A 26,685-nucleotide genomic window follows, 5' to 3' on the forward strand; every position below is an offset into this window, starting at 1 on the left:
CTCTGAAGCCTTTGGAATAACCAAAAGTAAAATCCCCTTATGCATTTCCAAAGAAGTCGTGTAGCGAATCGCAACGGTTGTCCGATCACTACCGGGACGTACAGGAAGACGTAACATCTAGTGATGAGGAAGTAGATTATCAGAGTTGAAGCCGTAATAGCACTGACCGGCCAACATTTTGGATTAAAAACGATTGCGGAACATAGTATGCAGTCGATATTTTCGCAGAATGGTGACGGAGGGCACGTGGTTTCAGTGATGCTAACTGAAGTGTTATCCACGAATTTCCACTGGACTTGGTGCTCATGTAGCAGTACTTAAGGAGGGAATTTGACCATTTCTAACACTTGCAGCGTTTTGTAGATTTGACAACTATCGTCTGCGCAGATTTCGAATGGTTCTTGGTCCTGCGAGATCAGTTCAACTCCGCCCTGTATACACCGCAGTGAATGTCGTCCAGTTGGAGATTTCCAAGCCAAGGTTTCCTGTGCTTGTGTGTATCCGCATAAGACAGCAATACTTATCAGAGTGCTGATGAAGAATGGAAATACTCCTACTTGGTTACTAGCTTTCGTTCCTTCATTATAATCAACCTTTTTGCGTGGGCGGAGGTTGTATCTGGAAGTATGGGTTTCCGTATCGTCTGGTTCTTTTTGCTCTTCTGAAACTTGGTTGTCGACGAGTTTTTCATTTTCCTCGATTTTATCTTCCAGTTCAAAGGATATGAGTAGATTTACAGGTCTCCGTATCTTCCGTCGTGAAGGCAATACCACGGTTGCCTCTCAGGGATCCATCTGGGTTCACAAAAAGGTCGTCAATGCGTCCCACTCTCCAGCAATGTCTTGGTTGAACGGGATTGCTTATCAAGACGACATCCCCAATTTTTGGTAAGCGACTGGATCGTCTCTTCTTATCTATCTCGAGTTGATGTTTCTCCCTTAATGACGTGAGGTACTGAGTTTGCCACAGATTCCAGAACTTCTCTGTAAACTTGCAAGAAGCGCTTTTTAGCTTGTGCCTTTGTTTGGATGAGAACTTGCTCCTCAGGCGGTAGATAGTTAATGTCCTCTTCAAGTTGCGGATTCGTGTCGAATGGGTATACGATCTCCATTTCATTTTGCTGAAAGTCGATTGGTGGTAGTATGGATTCATGGACGGATTCAGAGTCCATGTAGAGTAGTGGTCTCGTGTTGAGAAGTGCTTCTATTTCAATGAGTATAGTTGACAACTCATCGAAGCTCAATACTGCTTTTCCTACAGTCTTATAAAGTGAGTGTTTTATCGACTTGATAAGACGTTCGTAAAAACCCCCTTTCCAAGGGGCGTAGGGCGTAATGTGACGCCAGTCAATTTCACGATTGCTGAGTTCTCGCGATAGGGCTGGGTCTTGCTGCAGATCTTCCACGCATTCTCGAAGAATGGTTTCTCCGTGAATGTCGGGGCGTTATCACTTGTGATGGTTCTCGGAATTCCTCTCCGACCGAAAAATCGTCGAAGTAGACGTAGAAACGCAACTGTTGAAAGGTCGCAAACAATATTCAGATGAAGCATTCTTGTTGGCATGCACGTTAATATGGCACCGTAACATTTGCCCTGAGTACCGTCGGTGAGGGTTATTGTTAGTGGTCCGAAATAGTCGAGTCGGATATGCTCAAAAGGTCTTGACTTGCAAACTCTTCTCTCTGGTAAATTGGTCTGTATGGGATACTTGTATGGCAAGTTGTTAAGTCGTTGGCAAGATACAACGTCAGATGAGACGTGTTACTTGTGCCGGTAGTTTAGGTATCCAGAATTTCTGACGTACAATGGCAATGGTGTGATTAATCCCAGAGTGTCCCTTGTTGTGAGATTCTTTTATGATTGTCATTCAGAGGGCTGTTTCCTGAGCGTCCGAAGCATCTTGCGAGATTATGCTCGTCAGACTTGATATTCAAATGTTGCATAGCTTTCACGATTGAAGGTGTGATGGCTATGTTCTGATGTGGCATCACTATGATCAACTCCGCAACCGAAATTTCTTTTCCTCCGATACTTGGGTTACTTGTGTTAACTTGTTCACGGAGGAGAGAAGAAAGCGAAATTTTCTTCTCGTCTTCTCCATTAACTCTGTGCACTACAACTCGTATAAAACAGAGCATTCTTACAACAATTCTTTTGATGGTTGTGTATGATCGTCTTTGCAGGGGAGCGAAGATATCGAAGTATTTCTTTTTGTTTTTCTTTGACGTGGTTGCCTCGTTTACAACTACATCTTCTTTTTCTATCTGCGGTACAACTCTTTTTTCTCTGTCCTCTGAATTTTTACCCCGATGGAACAACTGATAGTCCAGGAACCAAGTATCTGTAGGCTCATGCAAAAAGGGAGGTCCACTCCACCAGAAATGGTTTTGCAATTCATTGTGAGTTAATCCTCGCGTTGCACAATCTGCTGGATTGTATTGTGATGGAATATAACCAAAGAATACTTGAGTTCCGTGGGTCTCCATATGAGTCACAATCTTGTTGATCTCTGTTAGTCTGTTCCGGATCATAACTCCTGCGTCCTTCCGGTAGTTGGTCTTTATCCAATTGAGTACGATTTCCGAGTTCAATAAAATATAAACTTCATTACCGATTGAAGTTGTGTTAGTACCGCATTGGTTACCCGCATTGCCAGGGTCATTGCGTTTAGCTCCATTTTGGGTATCGTCGCTTCATGTTTGAGCGATGGTAGTTTGCCTTTTGCAAAGAGAAGATGTTCCATGGAAAGAAACCTTGGGATTAACTTCTTGAAGCCGTCCATACCTTCGCATATCCTTTGCCACTCGAGCTTGCGGTCTGGCGGTAGCGCTGCATCCCAATCGAACTTGTCTCTCCATAATGTTCTGAGGAAAACCTTGGACTTGTGTAGCAGAGGTAACATCCAGCCCATAGGGTCAAATACCATGGCTATTGTGCTTGCTACAATTCTCTTAGTTGCTTGCTCTTGTTCCATTATCTTGCAAGATATTTCAAGTAGGTCTTCGTTCGACCTCCACGGAATTCCAAGTACTTTAGGTGTCTTTTCCATAGACTTGTCTGAGTCGGCCATCGTGTGCACGATACTAGTATCATTAGACATAAACTCGCGGAGATTCATGCTGAGTTCCTTGAACATCTGCTCGGTCTTGAAGTAAGTCCGCAGAGCGTCTTCTTCCGTCTCCACAGTCACTATGAGATTATCGACGTAGAGATTGCTCTTCATTTCCTCTACTAATGCGTGGTCTTCCTTATACTGATCTAGGTGGAAGTGTGTGGTAGCCGCTAGCAGAAAGGGTGATGTAATGAGTCCGAACGTTACTCTTGTAAATCTGAGAACTTGTATATTCTTTGTAGTTGGGGGTAACTTGCAGTTGCGGAGCCATAAGCATCTTGTTGCGTCACGGTCCTGCTCATGTAGCCGTACTTGTAAAAATGCTTTTTCTACGTCTAAAATGAGAGCTATTTGCCCTATTCGGAAGCGGAGAAGGACTCTGAACAATTGCGGAAGTATCACGGGATCTCTATGTAGGACATCATTGAGTGATGGTGAATTCTTATAATGTGCTGAGGCATCGTATGCTATACGCAGCATGGCTGTGGTTCTGTGTGGCGTCGGAACCGCTTGGTGTGGTATATGATATATATATATATATATATATATATATATATATATATATATGCCCCTTGTGGTGTTAATTCTTCGTTAACTTCTTCTAAAATGTTAAGTCGCTTCTGCTCCTAGAACACTTGGTCTTACTGTTCCAATAACTTGTCGTCTTTTCTTAAAGAGTTCCACACTTGCTAGCCGACGAAATGCTATACTTCTGTTGTCCGGAAGTTCTCCCGCGAATTCGTTCCATGGAAGCCGAACATAGTAACCATCATTTCTCTTTCCAATGGTGTTTTTGAAAATATCCCACACTTTTTGGTCTACAAGAACTTTTTCCTCTTTCTCAGACTTGCCGAATTCTTCAGTTCCAGCTGTTTCTAAGGACCAGAACTTCTCCCAAAGCTCGGTATCCTTTATATCTTCTTGCTTTCAAGACGAAACCACGTTCGCTTGTCCATCTAACGTCCAGTAGCCCTTCCACTTGTCAAGTTCGTCTTGATTGTTGGATTCGTTCAAAGGTCGGTGAAGTTGACCTGTTAACAAATGACCCAAGCGAGAGGGAAGAAGATGAAGTCCTGAGGGCAGGTGAAGCTGAGATTGGTCGTCTCTAATCAATAACCACAGCTGGTCGCAACCAAGGAGAGCCAGCGGTTGAACTGTCGACTTCTCTCTTGTGAGCTTAATAGGAAGGATCAACTTGCGGATGAACTTCACGTCCTCTTCACGTATTGGCGGAGTGCCGAAGGATTTTGTGAGGACATCATGTATGAGGAGTGACAGAGACATTGATTGTCCTTCCACATCCCAGACTTCTAGTTGAACCCTGCGGCATATTTTTTTCTTGCACTTGTTCCGGTCCAAACGTGTGCAGACGTATTTTTGTGTCTTCAAGAGTGGGGAGATGAAGGTCGTCGGCTAAACTACTGTCGATGAAAGAAATCTCTGCCCCAGTGTCAAGTAGGACGCAAGTTTTCCTGAGATTCTTAGTTTTTGCATCCATTACCGTTAGTTCTCCAGCCGGTAGGAATGTGTTACTGGAGCCTTTTGTCTTCCGTACTGAATGGAGTTCGCAAATGACTGCTTTCTCTTGTGGTTTCGTGTCCTCACCTACGTGATTTACCTTCTTGATGATCTTAGTAGGCGTAGAATCCTTATATTGGTGTTGCGCTTCTTTGTTCTTCATTGCTCCGTAAAATGGCTCTATCTTACTTGCCTGTAAAGAGACTTGCTTGTCCTCTTTAAAGCAACACGAAGTGTGGTGTACACTTTCACACTTGAAACAAGGACGTTTCTGACATTGAGAAGTAATATGCTGTGGTGAGGCGCAAATTAGGCGTAGTTTGTGTTCTCATAAATATTGAGAACGTTCTTTGTGTGTTTTGTACTTGAGACAATTCCAAGGTTTGTGGTTGTCTCCGCAATACATACAAGATCTAAGAGGAGGACTGGACGGTTCAAAAGATTTTCTATCAGAGCGAACCTCCTGCTGAAACAGACAAAACACCTTAGGAGTTTTGTTCAGATATAAGGAAACCATTTCTTCACTTGCTATAATCTCTTCTAGTATGTTGAGGAAAATTTCCATGCAAAAGAGAGTGTCAAATGAAAGCGATTGTTTTTTCAGGAGCACTTTGCGCTGAATCGAGTCAGGGAACTTGGATAGTACTTGCTTGAGTAATAACCGGCTATCTACATACTCGCCCTTTTGCCTAAGCTGAGTTACAATGACTTGTAATTGTTCAAAGAGAGTTCTTTTATCTCGCAGAGAGGGAGAGCGAAGAGAACAATTTTCAAGTTTATTAATGAGACGATTAACAAGCTCTTCTGCATTGCCATACTTGTGATGAAGGAACTCAAGAGCTTTGCTGTAGTTTTCTTTATTGATCTGGAACTTTTTCACTGACTCTAGGGCTTCTCCTTTCAAGGCATTTAGCAAATAGTTGAATTTGAAAAGTTCTGGCAAGTCCTGAGAGTGTACATTTGTGTTGAAAAGTTCCCAAAAGTTGTCCCACTCCCATATGTTCCCCCGAAAGATTGGTATAGGCAGAGTGGGAAGTTCAATTCGTTTTGGTTGAGTCGTTGTTGCCGTCGCGCACTCTTGCGATTGTGCGTGCGATGTGCTGGTGCCCGACATTAAAGGAGACATGTTGCCGTACGACTTAAAAGTGCGCGCTCTGGCTTTTAAAAGTAAGGAATAATCAAGCGCCGATGTTAGTGATAGTTCTGCTTTAGCAGAGTATTCTCCAAAATTTTCCTGATCTTTTTCTGCGGGTTGAGTTAATTTAGCGAATTCCGCCGCATAGTCTTGTCCCACTCCTTGCTCGATTTTAGAAGTTGCGGCATCAACAGCTCCTATTGCTTCTTCCAAACGTTGCATATTATCTCTTAGCAAGTGTGCAGAATTTTCTCCTTCAATTTTAGAAACAAATAGCTGTTTCTAATTTGTTGGAGTAATGAGTCAGCAAGCGCTTCGGAGTGACCAATCTAGCGGACATTACGGTAGCGCGTGACTCAGATGCGAGAGAGAAAGGAGTGATGATGAGACAAAGAGACGCACCTGTGAAAGAATAGACACTTGTGCCGAAAACTTGCCAGTGAACTCGAGCGATGAAGTAATACTTGTAGAAAAGGATCACCAGTGGTTTCTAATCAGTAAGTGACCGACCTGAATTCGTTGAGTGCACCATGCAGCGCGTTGTGTGTGACAGTGACTTGTGTACTTGTTTAGTTGCTCGCCAAATGGTCCTTGACCACGCCACGCGGATGTAAACTTGTACTTTCACACGACACGAACACCAACGCGTCCAAATTAGGCTTATACCTAAAACTTGAATAATTAAACCGACAAACAAATAATGTCATTCACAAATAGTTACGACGATTACATACGAAACAAGCAACCATATGCACAATGAACTGCTACATGCACTTCTCCTTTTCGGTTTTCAATAACTGCAACGAATTGAATGATGAAGTGAGTTCAACGGCGTTCTAACAATACTTGAAAAGGATCAAATGAGGTGGATTGCCACAACGCAACCAGTGAGCATTTTATAGGAAGGAGAGGAACGCTATGTTTTTGGAGCCTTGCGCAGCATTTAGATGAAAGCTTCAGATATCGCATTCCTCGCCTATTGATTGACAAAAAACCAGTACTTGACCAACAGCTCACAGTACATAATATTTGATACTCGAACAACACTTCACAGTACACAATAGTACAAAAAAAGGGAAATTGATTGAAGTCGATCTTATCGACAATACCCCTATCCAAGCACGGGTATAACATTTTGAAAAAGACCATTATTATGGAATAGGAGATTTCTCTAAAATTTTATTCCCGGCTGATAAAATACTGCATTCCTTATGATGCGGGTATACCTCAAACTTAGTTAATTAAACCTTTTCCCCTACTGTTGGGTTAGTGCAGAACTAATGCGCGTCTTCAAACAATCAGTTCAAAACGCTATAACTCGCCTCAAAATCAACCACATCAATCAAAATAAGAACTATTACATTTCACGCACCTTTGTCAACGAGATACAACTACACACAGATGCACATTCCTGCTGCATAAAAGTCCGTAGAAGTCCGACATTTGGGAGCCTAGGAACTTCCGGAAGTCGTTTTCGACATCACTTTGATTTTGAAAGATCTTACCTCTTACGCAGCTGTACAGATGTTTCAAAAAGTAATAGTTGGGTAGTGAAAGCTCCGGCGAATACAGTGGGTGAAGCAGAGTTCCGTAGCCTAACTCGTCCAACTTTAGCAGCCACCTTTGAAATGTGTGGCCGGGCATTGTCGAGTGGGAGAATCGGGCCTTTTCTGTTCACTAACGCCGGGCAAAGAAGTTAAAGTTTCCAGTGCATTTTGTCCAGTTTTTTGCAATACTTCTTTGCGGTGATGATTTTACCAGGTCTCATGAAGCTGTAGTGAATCACACCTGTAGCACACCACCACACAGTCACCATGGTCTTCTTTGGGGACATTTCTGACTTTGAAAAGTGTTTGGGAGGTTCATCCCTGTCATTCCATTGAACAGGATGCTTCCTGTTGTCGTAAAGGATCCATTTCTCATCGCAAGTAACAAAACGATCGAGAAAAAGATCGTTTTTGTTGCGTAACAGAAGCGTTGAGCAGATCTCAAACAGGCGGTTTCTTTGGAATGCACTCAGTTCATGCAGCACCCATTTGTTCAACTTTTTCACCCTTCCAATTTTTTTTCCAAATGGCAGATGACTGTTGAATGGTCAACGCCCAGTTCTTGAGCGTGTTGTTTTAAGCGGATCGTCTTCGATGATTGCCTTCAGCAGGTGGTTGTCAACTAGAGAAGGACCTTCCTGAACTTCTAGGCTCGTATCGATACAACTGAGCATTTGGAACCAACACCGTACCGTGGACTCGGTTATGCTTCCCTTACCCCAAAGAGCGTTGATATTCCGAGCCGTCTTCAGTGCAGACCTGCCCAGCTTGAACTCGTAGAAGAAGGTTTTGATGAAATTCTTGATTGGACATATTATCTTCGAAGTCTTGGTACTGACCAAATACCAATTCTCTTCAAAGCCATTTCAGCACTAACAACAACCACGAAATGCGTTACAAAACGCTATACAGCTTCTAGTATTAAAGATGAATATAACCGAAAAAAATTTGTCCTGAAGATAAGGCAACAAAAAACGCACATTATTCTTGCACCAACATAATAGAAAAGAACAAAGGAACGTAAAGACACACAAAGCAAAAAGGAAAAGAAGCGTATAGCTAAGTGACAGTGACTGAGATCTTGCTTATATATTTTGAATACCCAAGACAACGAGAATCTGTCGAGTCTTTCCTACATTTTACCTTGCCTCAGCACAATATTCGTAAGGTGAAACAGAGTTTGATTTCTATGAGGATTCTAATTTTTGCATAAGCGTGAAAGATGTATGATCTCGAGTAGTTTCTCGAAACTTCGAACCAACCTTTTTGTAAAGCAGTTTGGTCCAACGTATATTGTAAGAAAATCTCCAAATTTCTTAGTTCCCAGGCCTTCCCGCCTTCCCAATATTTATTAGACGGAACGCGGATTATCATGTCAACTTCGCCACATGCATCCCATCTAACATCCGAATAAAAGACTGGGCGATGTCAAACAAAGCATTTTGAGCATCTTGTAGAGCAAACATTCTTCCACGAAATACGTCCAATGCATGTATCTCTCCATGTGCTCTACTCACTAATTTATTAATGATCTTCTAGACCTAAGAATAATTATACAGTGTGATCACTTTCTGCCACCAAATGCCATTATATTCGCTAACGAGTTCTTGGGAACTATGTAATATCGAGTTGTTCACGTTTTAGGCTCAATTCTCAGTTTTTTCTCTTCTGCATTTCCCTCTTTTTCCCTCTCTCTGATCCCATCGCTATGCTTAGATCTAATTTGTGTTTTCTTATAGCACTTTGATAGTACCATGCCCGTTCATATATCAGAGCGTCTTCCCAACTGAATAAATCACCTTGGATGTAGAGCCTGTTCCGAATGTCTTTTATTCTTTTCAGTAATTACGCCCTTATAAGTATTCTTGTTCGAACACTACGCCCATTATATTCATGCCTCACCTATTCCACTCCTTCACAAATACGACCAAAGCATTTATACTCTTTCGCCGCAAACGTTTTCAGACCACAGCATTGTTTTCTTCGTATTCACTACTCAGCACCAGTCATTACCGATCCCACTACTCAGACGACTAGGTTTGACTATGCTGTGGATGGTTTGAAAAGGCTTTAGTGCAAACCAAGTCTTTCGTCTCTACAGCGTTTCGGTCTTGTATGAGAGGACCAGAACACTGACTTCATACATCGGGTGCCATCCGGAATTCATTCAATATACTAACACGCGGTTCATGAAACCCCAGCAATTCCGAATTGCGGTAAAAACTTTTGGCTCATCCCAATTTTTACGCCCAAGACTTTAAACAATACAAATAAGTTAATGTAGTAATGCGATTTTAATGGCCCTGTTTCTAAAACTAATTGGTTCTCTATATTTCATGCCAATGCTGAATAATCTTTGCGGAACATTCTGTGTTATCATGTACTGAACTCTACAATACTTTATCCACCTTCAAACTAATTCCACCCATCATTTATTCAGAACCTTCCAAGCAGCTATTTAATCAAGAACAGAGAGTTTTTACCTACACTGTCAAACCTTCTATAAATGCTTTTGTCTAAAAGTCTTGTTGATTTTGGCAATCTATACACGAATGTGATAAATAATTTTATTGGCTAACCTTTCGGCAGAACTGCCTTCTTCAGAGCCTGAAATGGGTGATCCAATTTACAACTTAAACGAAAAAAACCTCTCCACGACTAAACTGATAGACCCCATGCCTACTTCTTCAATCACCAACTTAGCGACTACCCTGAATGCTCACCTAGGATAGACGCCTAACATAGACCGCTGACTGATCGATCACGAAAGCGAATGGTTCAAACGTCTTATTCGGATTTTAAGAACTATCCGAGATATGGCGCGAGTTCCTGCGTTATCCACAGACATTCGCCCTTGAGGCTCATTTTAGGTTTTTTTTTTGCTTGGATCCGAAATGCCTCCAGCGATTTTCGAGCCATCGTTTTGGATTCGTGAGCCACGATTTAAACCCTAATATCAAAACCGGCTCTGCAGTGTTTTTTTTTTTGTTCTATAGGCACTTGAAGGTGTCTATAGTATATTTCGTAATCTATTCATTCCATTCACGTGCTCTTTGATGCAGACATATAACGGTCCTGCCGTTTCACCAACATACTCGTCGCCACAGTTCGTGCAAGAAATCAGGTAGATTACACCGGATCTCAATCAGTTAGTGTTGCACAGATGTGCAAACGATTCCGAACTAGCTGACGTTTCAGATTCATTGGTGGTATTTCAACGACCGAAACAAAGCTATCTAAGTGTGCTCTCCTCAGACATCCCCTGATGGCAGTGCTCATTTTATCGGAGATATAAGAAAAGCAGAGAAGTACCTAATTTGTGGTGAGATTTTCGAGTTGCTGTGCTCGTTCACTTCGGTTTCGTCTCGTTACGGACGTTTGGATTTCATAATCGTTAGATACAGCAATTTCGCGAGCCAAGGTTAACCTATCCCTTCTTTTCTCAGATCCACTACAAATGGTTTTTGCCGTGGAACATGTTGCTGATTGCAGCTTTCTTCATTTGAAATGGATGATCAAAGAGAAAGTGAACCAAGATGTTCTTATTACTAGGCCTACAATACCATTTCGTTTGGCACGTACCGTTCGAGATGTCAATACTCTGAACGTTTAAAAAAGGAAGCCAATTACCCTGTGGTTTCTCCCTAGTAGGTTTTATGTGTTCGGACTGTTGGTACAACAAGTCAAAACACTTGTCCATCTCCGCTTGAGTGGCAGAAATGACAAAGAAAGAATTCTTCGATGTACCGAAAGTAGAACAAAGCCCGTAGTTCCAGAACAGATGCTTCAATTTAGGCTGTAAATGAAACAGCTGAGGTGGGAGCTAATCTCTGCCCTATAGCTTAATCTCTAAGCTGTGCAAAGTAATTTTCGGACTATCTGAAGATATTGGAGTCAAGGCACGCATTGAGAAGAACCATCAATTGGAAGATTGAGAATCCGTATTGATTTATGCTTTTTGTGTTTCCTTTCAGCAGTTCAAACATAGCCTGTATCGCAAAGCCATTAGATACACTCGTGAACAGTGCTTCGACGTCGAATGACTCCACGGTGCAGTCTTATCAGGTGTATCGCGCGTTTGCGGTCTAGAAAGATATGGGTAAGATAAACGATATAGTGAGGTATCTTGCAAGTATTATTTCTGTTATTGTAACATCAAGCTGATGTGGAATGACCACAAAACTCTCCACCTTTATCACTTCTATATGCCCTTATTTGTTCAGAGTCAACCAACTCTTGAACTTCCTTAATGCCTTGCTTTTGTGCAAGAGGGATGTTAGACCTAGTTGTTCTCAGCTCATACTACCGTTTTATATACTTCGTTTGCAAATAGCCGGAATTTTGCATCTACACCTGGGTTAGCGTCTTGTTATTTAGAGAACACACTTAGGAAAGGTACCGAGAGATTCTTTAGATTTGGATATGGGGTCATTGAATACAATCTGCTCTCATGTGAGGTCTCTTGGTAAGCTAATACAGTAAAAATTGCTCGCATTGTTATGTGGACATGCGTTGTCCACACACTTTTTGTCGATTGCTTACAAGATTGGTCCATCCAGAAACCAAAGGTCAGTGGATATGGCTTTTTCAAAACTTACTTGTGAGGTCTACCATAATTTTTCTTATAAATGCATACGTCTTGTTGATCAATTCTTTTTGTGATTCACATCGTACCAGTGGATTTTCCACACTCAAGGGCAAATTTGCTTATTCAAATCTTTATTCATGTGTAAGCGGGGTTCCACAAAGAGAGTTCTGCTTATTATTTATTATTTAATTGTTATTTGTTATTGTTTGTTTGATTATTTATTTGTTATCCGTTATTGTTCGTCTTATTATTTATTACTTGTTCTTATTTCTTTATTATATTATGGTTTATTTCTGTATCATTCGGCTGGTTTGGCTTCCAAACTAAATGTTCATCCATTGGTAAAGGTTTCACTAATTGTCAACGATACCAGAATTTATACTTGTGATGATGCGACTTTTTCGCTCATTCGTGCTGCCTTATCCTATGCAGTAATTGCGAAAGATCCACTAATCTAGCATGAATAAATCTGCCATTCTTTATTTAGGAAAATATCCTTATTATAACTATACATATTGCTGCATTTGTGAGAACGATCTACGTTCAGTCGTTACAATGAGATGAAAGATCCTGGAGTTATCATTGATGACAAGCTCTCTTTTTTGCCACATTATCTAGGCACTCAGAAGACTAAAAAGGTCCAGGAAATCTTCAATGGCCACTCTACTAGGAAACATGTGTATCTTATCATTTGATACTACCTCCATTCAAAATCGGGGTTTAGCACTTCAATGCGCATAACTCACTGTACAAAATATAGTTTAAAGGCATCACCCCACGAATCTGAGGTGGTGCAGATTTCAGGTGGAGTATTCGTATACGGGATGGGAGACTACGGAGAGGGAGGTGGTTCCGTCCATTTCTTGCTAATTGCCGTAAAAAACGGCCCGGAAGATGCGGCGCCGCACGAGACTGGCGCGCTACAATCGAATCTCTTGTACAAAATGGTGCGCCAAAACGAATGAAGCTGTGTCTTCCGGGCCGTTTTTTACGGCAATTAGGAGGAAATGGACGGAATCACCCCCTCTCCGTAGTCTCCCATCCTGTATACGAATACTCCTCCTGAAATCTGCACCACCTCAGATTCGTGGGGTGATGCCTTTAAATGGCAGGTAGATAAAAAACTTTTTCTTGTATCCATCCATGAGATACTGCACTTATAAGCAATGTGGAGACACAGTGACTATTATGCTTTTAGACTAATCAGCAAAAGAACAGATGTGTTCATGGTAAATCTCTGCTGTGCTTTACGCGCTTTCAATGTTAAAAATACCCTATCGCGAGCACTTATTCTTTGTATTATCTAAACCTTCTGTTTTTATTCATCTTCTTTGTTTTAAATGTGTCTTAGGTCCATTTACTAATCAGAAACTAACCTTTGAGACTAACCTCTCGCAGTTTATTTCAATCTGAGTTAATCTAACGTGCTTAGTGCAGTCAGTAAGAGCTCAATTTTCACGGCCGATGATTGGAAATCCCATTAGTGCCAACTAAGCCTCACTTTTCTAGCCGATCCTTGGTCGATGAACTGGTACCAGACTTATCTGGCGGGATAAAAACACTAACCAAGACAGTGTGTGGAAACCCAACACTGTCTTGATGCATCTGCTGGCTTCACAATGTATAAAACCTCAACGATTCCGAATTGCAGTCGAACAACTTGGAGCATCCTAAGCGGATTGATACGCCAGCGACTTTATAGCTTATTCTTATACTATGTGCACGATACAGTCAGTGCAATTCAGAAACTAAGCTATCCGAGTGTCGTCCAAGAGGACGGAAAGTGAAGTCATGTTAGCTCTTAAGAGTACAAAGAAAGTTTCTTTCCGTTAAGAAGTTTGAAAACTCTAAGCAATGTCGTGAATAATACATCATCTACACAGGTTCTTCACAGGAATCTGGTAAGTTGTTTTGAGTGTGAAACCTTAATCTGGCTTTAAATGCGCGAAAAGATCGATCTTTTTCGCGCATTTAAAGCCAGAATATCACGAAAACGACGATGTGGAAATCCATCACGAAAGGTACAGGCTCAGTTCACGTGTCTGAGCAACACCACGCTCAATTCCTCCCAGTAGTCCAGAAAAAAGTTTCAGAAGCAGCCTCAGTTGCACAGATATCCTTAAAGATGCAGCTTGTTACACGATAGAATTCAAGCAAGTCCCTCGTCATTCAACTTTCGCGAACCAACTAATATAACTGAGAAACTCCTCACTTGCATTGCATAGTTGGTTTGCGGAAGTTGGATGACAGTCGCATACACGTTGTGAATAGCCAGCTTTCTGCTAGTTGCATGAGACACTGCTGCTACTAGTGCCAGTCTTGGATTATTAATGGGAATTGACCGTGATAAGCTTCTATTCGTGAGCTACATCGCTACCCTATCTATTCCTGATGACAACCCAACTTCGTCAATTTTGTGGCCGCTGCTTTTAAGAATAATGTCTCAGAGATCTAATAAAGTCGTCAGAACAATTCTCCTACAACGGCATGTTGCGAGTAAAAGTTACCCATACTATTCCCTTAACGGAATCCAGCTGCTAATACTTTTTGTCACTACTAAAATTATTTTGGAAATCTTCTCCGTAAGTTTCACTCCCTTTCGCCGTGTTTCTAATGTCATTTTACTTGTTAACTACAACTTCCAAAACTTTTTCAAAACAGTATTTCACTGAAAAAAGTTGCTGACATCATTCATTCAAGAAGAATGCGAAACTTGAAAAAGTCCGAATCATACTGGATCTTTCAGTGTGAGTGCAGCTGATTCACTGAACATGAAAAAGGCGCGAGAGGTTCCAAAAGAACCCTCAGGAGATGCTACATGTAGGAGACTTAATGTGGTGAGTAGCAAGATCCGCACCGATTGCAACTCCCTAAACAACACATCGTTTAGACGCATTACGTGCTTCAGAAAGCCAAAAAATTATGAATTGCAGTATCTTCAATTTTGCAGTCCCATTTCTCACGTGCGTAATCGGACCATCTTCTTGATATATGGAAGAGTCATGTAGTTCCATGTAACCGTCAATTGTCTGTTCACCTGCTGAACAAACTATTTTGAGTGAACATGCATATCAATTTTCAAATGCCCAAGGATGAACTCACTTCTGGGACGAGCACACAACTCCCAAACACTTTTTCGATCGTTCCTCTCTAGAAAGTAAGTGTACATAACTCCTTTTCCCTAAACAGACAAAAATCTAGGTCATGTCCCTGTGACGAGATAAAAGCGACGGGAACAAAACTCAATCGATATGAAAAATTAACAGAATCAGTACAACTCGTGCTTCGTTCGGTTTCGAACAAGAACCATCCCTGTAGTAAACGGCAAATCTATTATTACCTAGGGCGCAGAATTGTCTATTAGTTCGTCCGACGCAAATTAGCACGGACACTCAGAAATCATGAGCACCGTAGACCTTTTTACTTCAACACTCACTTCGAATCTAACAAGTAACCCTCCAAGGTTGCGAACAGCCACCATCTTACACTGGCTGGATTTGGAGTTAGAGAGTGCGATTAAATTTGGGAGACAGCATTAGAACCTGGAGACAGAGCAACATGTTCAACAATGCTGCAGTAAGCGATGACGAGGGGTACGGCATGGAAGAAGTGAAGTGATGATCGGGTTTCTCTTTTTGTGTCGCATCGAAATGGACGGTCACCCCTAGGGATAATCGACGATGGCGGGGCAGGAATAGGCGTAGCTGTAAAGGATATCTTTCGGTAACAATCAATTTCATAATTTTTAACCCTTTCAGTGCAAGTTAACAGTTGGTTCTTGGTGAGTGTAGCATTCTTGAACACATCCAAGCTCATCTTTTTCGATTTTCAGCTAGAGTTCGCAAGAATCTTCCCATTCGTCGCTATTCCATCAGTGGCGGAATTTTATGTCTCGACTGAACTGCCTGTCAACGCCAAGTGTTCCTGCGCCAAGTGTTCCTCCACGACCAGGGGGCCTTTTCCAATTTGGATTTGGAAGCATCTCCAGGGCAACTTGAACCAGATGACCCTTTCCTTTCATCAGCATTACCGCAGTAGCTAGTGTAATTTTCGATACTAATGTGAGCGCGATCCCTGATGCATGTTTCTTGCAATGCAGCAGTTGATGCATGCAAATATCGCAGAAGTCTGGATAGAGCGGCTTGTTGGAGTTCGCTTGACAGCGACCGGCAGTTCAGTGTACCGAGACGGATGTTTGTCGCCAAATATTCCATGTTTCCCTCGGGTATTCGACCTTTCAGAGTATGGACTCAGGGACGGTGCTGGACGAAAGCACCTTCTTGCAATGTATGGGAAGCTTTTGCCATATAACAGTGCGGGTTGTATAGCTCGTACGTTCCCAATGCATAAACTCAAGTGCTCAATTGCTTTAGTAAAAGCAGGGCCACCACTTGCAGATAACAGTCAAACTTGTATACGCGGCCCCAATACCTTTAATACTGACCTCTATTATTAATTTGTTATTCGAACGGGAGAATGCTGAATTTTTTTTTTCTACATACACTGATCATAGTTTTCAATAATGTCAAGAAAAACACTTTGGAGGATCATTAACGGACTTTTGCAATTTGATATTTAAGTGTTTTTAATCACGCATTGCTTCCTCACATTAACATTTTTGTTTGAAAAAACACTGTTAACAAGAGGTGAGGCCGGCGAAGTGACAGGCGCCGACGCAAGATGCCTATGAAGTGGAATTTGAGCACGGAGACTGGTTGAAGATTGAAATGTTTCACGTACTGTTGTGCTATTTTATAGCAATTCAATAACATTAGTGAACAACTCTCATATTTACACATCTGTCGCAGAGATGTTATTTTATTCGGTAGAGCATGACTTGCCATGCTTTTGGTTGTTTCTAACAATTTTCAGTGAATTCCAGAACAAATTGTAATTCGGTTTTTTTTTCAAACACCAGTTTATCACAGAAAACATTTGAATAGATGATATGCAATGTTTCGCGAAAATTAAAATTGTAAAGAATGATTAGAAATCTAATTTGATAGCGTATCATGTGATTCCATTGCCAAGAAACTGGCTACGGAAGTATTGTTTCAAGCTAATTGGGTCGCGGAATAGGTGGTGAGCGTTTTTTTAATGTGACAAATGTACTCGCATCCATACAAATGCACACGCATCACAATCATACATTAATAGAAAAAATTAATAATATTAAAAAATCACAATACTGCTGTCTTATAGAATGAGATATTCTTTTCGATGATGTACAGTACTTCGAAAACACTTTCTACATCCGTGTGTTTTTCACACTGCAAAAAAACTCGATTTATTCCTCAATCCAGTCAAATAAATCCAATAGAATGTCAGGGGTGCCTCCAAGCCTGCTACATCAACTGCAGTTTACATGAGAGAAAACTGCACGAAGCCTTCGCTCTTGCACATTTCACGCCATACGGTGGTTTAAAATTTGGAAAATTCATGTTCAAAAATGTTCATTTCGGAAAGTAGGAGGTTTAGAGTTCGAAAACATAGATTGCTGTCCCAGAACCCCACAAATTTGCCAAGGCTAACACCGCAGAGTTGAACATCTCACGTTGTTGGAGTACTTATGCTAGCAGTTGCATTTGGGTAATGGGAGCATCTGCAAGATGATAGAGCAAAGACGTTCCGGTAGCGAATTAAAAGCACAGTATCACGATTTTGATGTGGTGCGGAACCCACTGCGAAAACATGGAGTTTGAGTAGGGATTGCGGAACCCAGCGCAGCCCCGCTCTTCTTTCCCCTATCATCACTTAAAAAGGCGTCTTTCATTCCGCTATTTACGACGGTTAGGAAAAGATGAGAGGAACCTATCTGTTTCTGCTGTGGTCAAAAGCGTGATACGCTGCCTTTGAAAGAGTGGCTTCAAAGAGAAGATAGCAGCTCGCTGAGCAAAAATGGAGTACGAATAAATGTCTCGCTTACGAGAGCTAGGAACGAGGATGGCGCTCTTTAATAACTGTTTGGTGAAAATCGCCGTTGTTATCGAAGCGGTGTAACTTCATTTCTACTCATACCATCTCCAATTCGACCTCTCAAACTAGTTCAACGGTTCACCACATCAACGGCGGCTTCTTTCTTGATAAGGAGACCTGCTGACGTACCAATGTTGCGGGAGACGTAAGACGTGACATATTGAAGAAGACTACAGATTTGTTTCGGTGGACAAAGAGCAACCTTGACTATGTCAACCACTTGCGAACAACAAATTTACGAAAAGGGCAATTGTGCCAAATCACTTTTTACAGTGGAAAAGTGAGCCTGCTCTGGCTAGATGTAACGATCACATTTTATCACGCGTAGGTCCGTTAATATCACGGCATCGCGACTATCTAGTTTTTGATGTAGCATCTTAGGGAATGATAACTTGTCCTGGATGAAGCATTTGAGAGGATATATTACAATCCGCCGGGACCCTCTCTACCGTTTTCCATCGTAGCTTAGACATCCCAGACGACAGTTCTGAGACTTTACTCCATTAATGAGAAGAAGGACTAATGGTTTTTCCTGCATTCGACTGCCGCTCATCACGACTGCCAAAACCAGTTCACAAGTTGAAAGTCAAGAAATTTTTGATGCAACACGCTTTACACAGCGAAGCTTAGCTAAAATGAGGAAAGAGAGAAAAATAGATAGATAATATGGCTTCCGCTGAACGGGCAAGCAAGAGCGTCTCTGTCATCCTCTCTAGACTATAGGACATTCGAAAATTTTCTGGAGTCACGTTGACACATGTAAGGTGAATTAAAGGCAGTATACTACGAATCTGGGGTGGTACGGATTTTTTCAGGTGGAGTATCCGTATGCGGGGCGGTAGATTATGGAGACCGGGGTGGTTCCGCTCATCTATATCTGAATCGCTGCAAGCAGTTGGCCTCTGCATGCTGTTTTGTACGATGCCTTCTATTGCAGCGCGCCATCCTTGCACGCGAAGCGTCTCTTACTACCTATCGGGGCAATCCGAATTGGTTTCCGACGAATCGTAGGGCGGAGGCGGCGCAAAGAAGGGGAAGCGTTGCGAGAGATGACGTCGTACAAAAGGTGATATTCTGGAGGAGGCTGTTTGCAGTGATGCAGGGAGAGATTAGCGGAACTACCCCCGTCTCCATAATCTGCGACCCCGTATACGGATACTCCACCTGAAATCCGCACCGCCTCAGATTCGTGGTATACTACGTTTAAAAAAGGTGAAATTGTCAGAAAGAGTAGCTACCAGAGAAGCTCTGCGAGCGGAAGTAGGAGCCTTAGTTACCCTCTAACGTACGAAATCTTCCCGGCACTAAACTGAGGAGCTCTTTCTACATGTGGTCTCATTTAACACACAACCATCACCGAAACCGATGCCTGCAAGTACACAAAACCAAGAAAATAAAAGGGCTCAGGCAATCTTGAAGCACAATTGAAAGCAGATGGATTAAGAGCAAAAAGTTGGAGAATTGTTAAAATTGGGACCTGCAGGCGTGAACCGAGTTCAATCATCTTGTTACTCTTTGCGAGCTCATTCGTATGATGAAAAAAATCAATATTTAACGGTGATTTCCAACACACGTTCGAGAACTCCAAACGATTCTGAAGCGCATTTCAAAAGTGGTTTATTAACCCCATGCACTTCATCCTTGATCCTTTATTATGTGACGACAGGGTTGATTGAGGCTAGATCCTAATAAGCAAGTTCCTAGAAGTAGCACTGTCAGGTATTTTGCATGTGAATACTTTCTGGTGCGGTAGTGCTACAAGCTTATCTTTTGTGTCAAATTGATGTTTTCTTTCAATCGAAATTCAAACGGCTCAAATCAAAAGAAATACAGCGATATACAATATATGTACGTTGACATTACAGCGCGTTCTTGAAAATTGTCTCACCTTAATGTCTGTTAATCCTCGATCGATGAAGACAAAGTTCTGGTTTGTGCGCAACGCATTGCTTTTTGCTGGCTCAGAAACATGAATTTTGACAGGAATACCACACGACTCCATTTTGTTTGCAACATTGACAGAGTCTCCGAATAAGCAATATCTTAAAATTCCTTTGTTGCATGTCCGACTGAAAGAAACAAGATAAACAGTAGCACCTTGGCATTTTCATCCCGACTACTCCAGCCACCACTGGTCCAGCATGAACCCCCACTCGAATTTTGATAGGTTTATGGGTTATAGGCGAGAGTACAAGCTTTGATTCCATTAACATCCCTGCAATAAGATCGAAATCTCTGATTTCTGAAATTTAAACCCAGGATACAGTTTACAGGAATCGGATGAATAACCTATTGAAACGTTGAGCACTCTCTCGGAGTGATTGTCGCATGGATCAGGCACACCTCCAACAACCATATAAGCGTCACCTATCGTTTCCACTTTGTATACATCATGCTGAATATAAATTGTTTACAGTAGCAGGAAACGGAAAGTATGTAAAACATTCTAACTAAATGTTTTTCAATCTTTTGTGGGGACATAAGACATAGCAGTTAGTCGGATTACGAAAACGAACAATTCTCAGAATCAAAACCAACGCTAGTTTTTTGCCGCAGAATTTTCTCCTACATTGCCCTTCTTCCACACTTGCTATGTTAATAACATTGACACTATGTTAATAGGCTTTGCGAAATCTGATGTGGTGAAGGAATCCGCGGGAAAATCTAGAGTTAGGTTGTAGATTGCTGGATTAGAAGAGGTTATGCCCATCTCTCTTTGATCGTCGTAGGAAACGGCATGGAAGACGATGCTTTTTAGACGATTTCAGTTGCAACGCGCCGCATCCAAGTGCGATCGGCCGAAGATCAGTGATGCATTCTCACCAGCCTATTCAAATTCAAAAACCAATGAGTAGACTGCTAAAGGGATCGTAACGTTTGCATAGAGGAGCGTTCTAACGTACCTCGTAATAATCGAAGCGAATCCCATGCCGTTTCTTACGACGATCAGAGGCAGATGAGTTGAACCATCCCTGATCTTGCAATTTATTGGGTTGGGGAATAAGTTCGTAACGTTCTTATCAAGGACATTCATTCAATCAAAAATCATTAATATTAACAATAAATTAATCGATTATGTATTCGCTGTTGTTGTTTACGACCTCCTCGCACCTTCCGACCAATTTGTTGATGCCGTTCCGCCAAAAATTGTCCGGTCTGGTATCAAAGAAGTCGTTGAGCCAGTTTTCAAGGTCCTCTTCATTGTCGAAGGTAACGCCCCTCATATGGTTCGACAGGGAGCGGAAAAGATGGTAATCCGTCGGTGCAAGGTCCGGAGAATACGGCGGATGCTGAAGGACCTCCCATTCGAGCTCTTGGAATGCAGCTTTGACGACTTGTGCAACATGGGGCCTGGCGTTGTAGTGAAGGAGTATGGTTTGGCCTTGTCGGTGGGGTCTTTTCAATCGCATAGCCTTTTTCACGCGGTGTAGCTGGTCTATGTAGAGCTCCTTAGTGACCGTGACATTCCGTTCTCCTTCAAAAGTGCGGTTAGGCGTTCTTCGTCAAGGTCAGAAGGTCTTCCGCAACGAGCCGAGTCGTCGACGTTAAAATCGCCATTTTTGAAGTTTGCAAACCATTTCCGTGCTGTAGACTTGCCTATGGCACCTTCTCCGTGTACTTTGCAAATGTCCCGGGCTGCTTCAGCAGCTTTTTGGCCTCGATGAAAAGCGAAGAAGAGCAGGTGTCGAAAATGCTGATTTCTACCTCCCGGATACTCCATTTCTAAGCCTGAAAAGTAATTAAAAATTAAATTACTCAAGAAGACAATTAACACAGTTTTGTAGAGCAGAAAGAGCTCTATCGAATGAATATTACAAACTTTGTCAAACAGCAAAAAAATCGGTGTAAAACAAAGAAAATATAAACACGCTACGAACTTAGTCCCCAACCTAATACAACCCCATCTCTAGCTTTTCAAGCGAATACCCTCACCATGTCAGATTTGTGGTATCCTGCCTCTAAAAGCATCACCCCAAGAATCTGAGGTGGTATGGATTTCCGATCGCCAAAGACTATACGGGGTCGCGGATTGCTCGTTAACTCGTTGTAGAAAACAGCGTCCCGGAACGCTCAAAGTTGGAGCGCGCCACCCTTGTGCACGCCCTGCATCTTCCGGCCGTTTTTTACGGTGATTAGGAAGAAATGAGCGGGATCCCACCCGTTTCTGCAATCTACGACCCCGCATAGTGTTTGGCCATCGGAAATCCATACAACCCCAGATTAGTGGGACGATGCCTTTAAACCTCAAACAATTCCGACGAAGTCAGCGAGCTGGCGCAACCCAAGCAAACTGGTTAACGCTGGACACTCTATCCCTTGTTCTTCATCTCTCATGTTTGACTTGAAACCATATAGGTAAGATTTTTGAACATCTGAAGAACTTCCCGCCAGCCCTCATCAATACACTAGCAAGGCTTTTTACACGTTGTCTGTCCGAATGCAGTGTCTCCCACCATTTGAAACCAGCAATACTGTGTTGTTGCATAGAGGATTACTTCCTCACTTAATGGCATTGGTAACTATCGTCCAATCTACCTACATTCTGTGATCTAGCATTCGGCGGACATTGAGGGCATACAAGGTATATCTGACGTAGTCTCGAGCGAAAAACGATCGTTTAGCCACTTCTGGAATAGTGGGCAATTTCCAAAGCTATATCCACGCATCTTCCAAAATCATCGTGGGAGATCTCAGAAGCTTGTTGGTTTCTCCCTAAATTGTGATTTTCTCTCCTGAGTAGAAAACCACTTGTTAGAGTTCTTTGGGATTGGGTTTCTTTGCAACGTTATATGCTGTCGACTTTGCCTATCCGAAGAACTTGACAATTTCGGCGGGTATTCTCCTGGTAGGGCGGGTGTAGCGCAGTTGATTAGAGGTCCCGTAACCTGCACGATCGACCTTAGTTTCGAATTCGCGCTAGTCTTCACCAAGCCTTTCATCCTTCCAGGATCGATAAATTGGTACAAGACTTGTCTCGGAGGATAAAAGCACTGATTTGACACATCCGCTAGCCCCCGCAAGGCATTGTATAGGCCAGTTACATGTTCGATAACCAGAAAAGATTTTGAAGTGAACGTGGTGGCGCATCCCACGCGACTTGACTAACGCAGGAAACTTTATCCTTTTTTCCTTTATTCTTCTGGTACAAACCTTTTTATAGTCATCATCCTTCTATCTTGGTCCATGCTTGGCTTGATGAGCTCGCTCATTTTTAAGTTAAGAAAGTCTTGCTGATGCATTTAGTTAACTTTAGCGCCAACTCAGAGCCGCCAATTTGAATATAGCTGGGACTTCAAATACAGTTTTGTCCGGGTTCTGATGGCACACGTTGTGGACAGAGTTCAGTGGTGATGCCCTCTCGTTTCGGTCAATTGAAAAAGTCGTATTCCATCTTCTTGCTTATTTATTCCTGCATCATCAGATCTTTAATGATCGCTTCCAATGCCATATGCGTATTCGTTTTCCGTTTCGGCGGCATAGATGAAAAGGCAGTATCATCCTTACTGGTGTTGATGTTTATTTCCCATTTTATACGTATCAAGCGCTCCTCCGTAGACAGAGGACTTTATCGTACTACTGCACGAAGCAATTAATTTAAAATGCGTGAACAGATGCTGACCTATAGTTCCGCAAAGGAAGTACATAACGTGGTAAGTTCTCCACAACACCATCATGAAGCACTCAAATATGGACTCCTACGACAAACGTAACATATCTACGGAATTCGACTATTTGCCAAAACGTAACATATCTACGGAATTCGACCATTTGCCAATGCTTGGTAAAGTAGACGACTGCGCTGAAATTGTGGCGATATATTATATTAAGCGTTCGAGTTGCGATATGCTATAAATTGACAGCAGAAGCTGAAACTATGTGTGTCCAACAGAAGATTGAAATGCATATTTTGGATCTCTGTTAGAAATCTGAGCATTAACAAGAAAAACGAGCGCTCAGCGATTATCTGTAACATCTTGTGCTTCGTGTCGTTATTTATATGTACTTTGGATCACGTTGAACTTTCAATTCAACAACCATATATATGTATATATATATACAATATATATATATATATATATGTCAGCGGGTTACATATACATATATATATATATATATATATATATATATATATATATATATATATGGGGCGGGTGTGGCGCAGTCGGTTAGAGGTCCGTTGTAGCCACACGGTCGAGGGTTCGAAACCGCCCTAGCGCAAACCAAGCCTTTCATCCCTCCGGGGTTGATGAATTGGTACCAGACTTCTCTGGGAGGATAAAAACACTGACTTGATCATCGGCTGGCCCCCGCAAGTCATTGTAAAGGCTAATACGCGTTCCAAAACCTCAACGATTATGAATTCCAGTAAAACGCGTTTGCGCATCCCGAGTGGATTGATACGCCAGCGACTTTATCCTTTATATATATATATCCTTTATATATATATATATATATATATATATATATATATATATATATATATATATATATATATATGACTTACTTAATCGGTGGGCTGATGTCATCGCCTGACGCATTACCTGCATCTTCGCGTTCGTGTGCCGCCCTTGAACACAGCTCTGACCAACCTTCTCGATCTTCTGCGAGAGCTTGCACAGAATCAATCCATTCGTCGCTATTCCATATTCTTCGAAACCTTACGTCTCGCCTGAACTGCCTATTCGACGCCGAGTGTCCTGTCCAAAACTTCCGGTCTCCTTAATATATGACCAAAGAAGCGAAGACGATTTATTTTAGCCACTTTCAATGGCGGTGCAAAATGTTGGTATCTTCCGCCTGTCATCCGCCGGTATACCATCAATTTCTGCGTAAAGATGTTCATTGTGGCATACCCTAGGCCAAAAGTAGCCAAGTAGCCGTCTAAACAGCTTTCGTTCCGTGCAATCAAGCCTCTCCATAACCGTTGATGGTGCTGCCCAAGTCTCCGATCCGTACATCATGATGGGACGAATTGCGGTTAGGTTGACTCGCAGCTTGACTTCGTTGGTGATGGGTGTCGACCACAAGCATTTCATTAAGGAGTTAAATGCTGGAGTGGCCTTAGCGCATCTTTGCTGAACATCTCTCGCGTAGCTGCCGTTGTTCTTCAGTGTACAACCCAGGTGACAGAACTCATCGACAAGTTCTATCGGTTGTCCGTCCACCCTGATTCCCGTTCGAGGTCTCGAAGAGATTTACATCTGCTTGCATTTATCAGGGCGTAGACGTAGTCTATAGGCTGCAGCCAGCTTCGATACAAGGTTAACAACATGTTAAAGTTTCGTACTGCTTTCCGCGAATATAACAACATCGTCGGCGTACTCGAGGTCAGTCAAGGGGCACCCTGATGGTGCTAAGACAATGTCGGCAGGACACTGGTCGACTGTTCTTCGCATAATGTCGTCGATTGCGAAATTGAACAGGAAAGGTCCTGCCACTGCACCTTGTCTTACTCCAGTTACCACTTCAAACGGTGTTGTACATCCGGCTGGTGTTCGAAGTGCAGCAGTTGTTCGTTGATTATTGTCATCAAGCAAGCGAACGAACTTTCCTGATACTCCATCGGCGCAGAGAAGACGGCCTCGGTGAGGCGAGTCGAACGCGGCTTCAAAGTCCTGAAACGCTAATTGCATTGACTTGGAATACCGCTGCCAGATCTCGATTATCCTCCTGAACACCTGGTCAACCGTAAATCGGGCAGGACAAAAGCCAGCTTGCTCGTCGCGCGTTGTTTCTTCGCGATGTTTAATGAGTAGGTCCAGGATAAAGAGCTCCAATACCTTAAGGCCGTGACGGATAACTTCTTGTGGAGGGGAATTATGATAGCGTGTCTCCACGAGTCAGGTATCCTTTCGTGAATCCACATTGAGAGAATGATCCTTGTCATCTCACGAATACTAGACGGAGGAAGATATTTTAGCATTTCTGCGCTAATCCCGTCCTCTCCACCGGATTTTCTATCCTTCATTTTTTGAATACAGACTAGAACCTCCGACTCGGTCGGTGGCTCCTCGTTAACCACGTATGTCGGTCTACGAACGTGCTCGAGTTCAGGAGCTGACGGTGCTAGCCGGTTCAGCAAGGTCTTGAAATGTTCCTTCCAAATTGGAAGGGTTGCTTCACCGACAGCTACTCCATTGGCAGTGTTGAGGACAGGAGAAAATCTTTTCATTTTGCCGCTATACTGTTTTAGTAGAGCGTAGGCTTTCCGCGTGTTCCTGTCCTCCCACTCCTTCTCAAACTCAATCGCTCTTGACGTCCACTCGTTATCGCGGTCTTGTTGCAGCTAACGACGCAGCTTCCTTCTAAGACTTTCCCTGGTTGAAGTCACCAGCGCTGCGCGCGACACATACGGAATTGTATGTGGATTTTGTTTCTGCAGGTGCAAAGGCAAACTTCTTCCGCGGCAATAAAACCGGGAGCGTTTCCCTTGCAGCGTCCTGGATGCACTTTGTGGAAGAATCTGCATCGCTAAGCTTCTTCCTGGTCCATACTCCAACATGAATAGACACACGTTGGCGGAATTTTCTTCTGCATTCATCGTCTTTCAGACCTGCCATGTCGATTTTCGGTTGAAGAGGAACTCCTCTGTTTCTCTTGTGGAACCGTATCTTGAAGCTGAGAAGAACTGGACGGTGGCCAGAGTCGAACGCGACGTCCCAAACAGCTCTAGATTTTCATATATCTGACTGAGAAATGTTTCTCGCCAGAACGTAATTGAGTTGAGGCTTAAGAGTCCTCATCTTCCGCTACTTGCGCTACTCTTCAGGCGTTAAAAGGGTTGGCCCCTGCCACGTGAGTTGATGGC

General features: G+C 42.6%; 5 protein-coding genes across 11 annotated transcripts; all 5 read right to left on the reverse strand.

Annotated features, from left to right (window-relative positions):
* Nucleotides 1-910: 910 nt before the first annotated feature.
* RB195_023944 (uncharacterized protein) lies at nucleotides 911-1,563 on the reverse strand (the record flags this gene model as incomplete). 2 transcript variants are annotated; one of them, XM_064211557.1, is made up of 2 exons in its annotated part: nucleotides 911-1,261; nucleotides 1,309-1,563. In XM_064211557.1, 2 exons carry the CDS (start codon nucleotides 1,561-1,563, stop codon nucleotides 911-913), a joined length of 606 nt encoding a protein of 201 aa, XP_064067437.1. The 2 variants fall into 2 exon arrangements, with proteins under 2 accessions (XP_064067437.1, XP_064067438.1); XM_064211556.1 differs by lacking the exon at nucleotides 1,309-1,563 and having other exon boundaries at nucleotides 911-1,171.
* Nucleotides 1,564-1,820: 257 nt separating this feature from the next.
* On the reverse strand, nucleotides 1,821-2,531 carry RB195_023945 (uncharacterized protein; the record flags this gene model as incomplete). The annotated part of the gene is made up of 1 exon (XM_064211558.1): nucleotides 1,821-2,531. One exon carries the CDS (start codon nucleotides 2,529-2,531, stop codon nucleotides 1,821-1,823), a length of 711 nt encoding a protein of 236 aa, XP_064067439.1.
* A 56-nt stretch (nucleotides 2,532-2,587) lies between these two features.
* RB195_023946 (uncharacterized protein) lies at nucleotides 2,588-3,592 on the reverse strand (the record flags this gene model as incomplete). Of its 2 annotated transcripts, none has more annotated exons than XM_064211559.1 (1): nucleotides 2,588-3,592. In XM_064211559.1, the coding sequence occupies one exon, from the start codon at nucleotides 3,590-3,592 to the stop codon at nucleotides 2,588-2,590; it is 1,005 nt and encodes a 334-aa protein (XP_064067440.1). The 2 variants fall into 2 exon arrangements, with proteins under 2 accessions (XP_064067440.1, XP_064067441.1); XM_064211560.1 differs by having other exon boundaries at nucleotides 2,588-3,223.
* Nucleotides 3,593-4,039: 447 nt separating this feature from the next.
* RB195_023947 (uncharacterized protein) lies at nucleotides 4,040-26,437 on the reverse strand (the record flags this gene model as incomplete). 5 transcript variants are annotated; one of them, XM_064211564.1, is made up of 16 exons in its annotated part: nucleotides 4,040-4,525; nucleotides 4,614-4,823; nucleotides 7,138-7,216; nucleotides 7,271-7,386; nucleotides 14,864-14,940; nucleotides 15,003-15,081; nucleotides 19,765-19,918; nucleotides 19,974-20,091; nucleotides 20,166-20,271; nucleotides 20,996-21,227; nucleotides 21,335-21,605; nucleotides 24,419-24,595; nucleotides 24,694-25,061; nucleotides 25,221-25,547; nucleotides 25,658-26,163; nucleotides 26,231-26,437. In XM_064211564.1, the coding sequence occupies 16 exons, from the start codon at nucleotides 26,435-26,437 to the stop codon at nucleotides 4,040-4,042; spliced, it is 3,513 nt and encodes a 1,170-aa protein (XP_064067442.1). The 5 variants fall into 5 exon arrangements, with proteins under 5 accessions (XP_064067442.1, XP_064067443.1, XP_064067445.1 ...); XM_064211565.1 differs by lacking the exons at nucleotides 4,040-4,525; nucleotides 4,614-4,823; nucleotides 7,138-7,216; nucleotides 7,271-7,386 and having other exon boundaries at nucleotides 14,860-14,940; nucleotides 15,003-15,050; XM_064211562.1 differs by lacking the exons at nucleotides 4,040-4,525; nucleotides 4,614-4,823; nucleotides 7,138-7,216; ... (5 more) ...; nucleotides 25,658-26,163; nucleotides 26,231-26,437 and having other exon boundaries at nucleotides 14,771-14,940; nucleotides 24,731-24,913.
* RB195_023948 (uncharacterized protein) lies at nucleotides 4,959-5,987 on the reverse strand (the record flags this gene model as incomplete). The annotated part of the gene is made up of 1 exon (XM_064211566.1): nucleotides 4,959-5,987. One exon carries the CDS (start codon nucleotides 5,985-5,987, stop codon nucleotides 4,959-4,961), a length of 1,029 nt encoding a protein of 342 aa, XP_064067444.1.
* Nucleotides 26,438-26,685: the final 248 nt, after the last annotated feature.

This window comes from Necator americanus, chromosome X (assembly GCF_031761385.1).
Source record: "Necator americanus strain Aroian chromosome X, whole genome shotgun sequence".
Taxonomy (NCBI): Eukaryota; Metazoa; Nematoda; class Chromadorea; order Rhabditida; family Ancylostomatidae; genus Necator; species Necator americanus.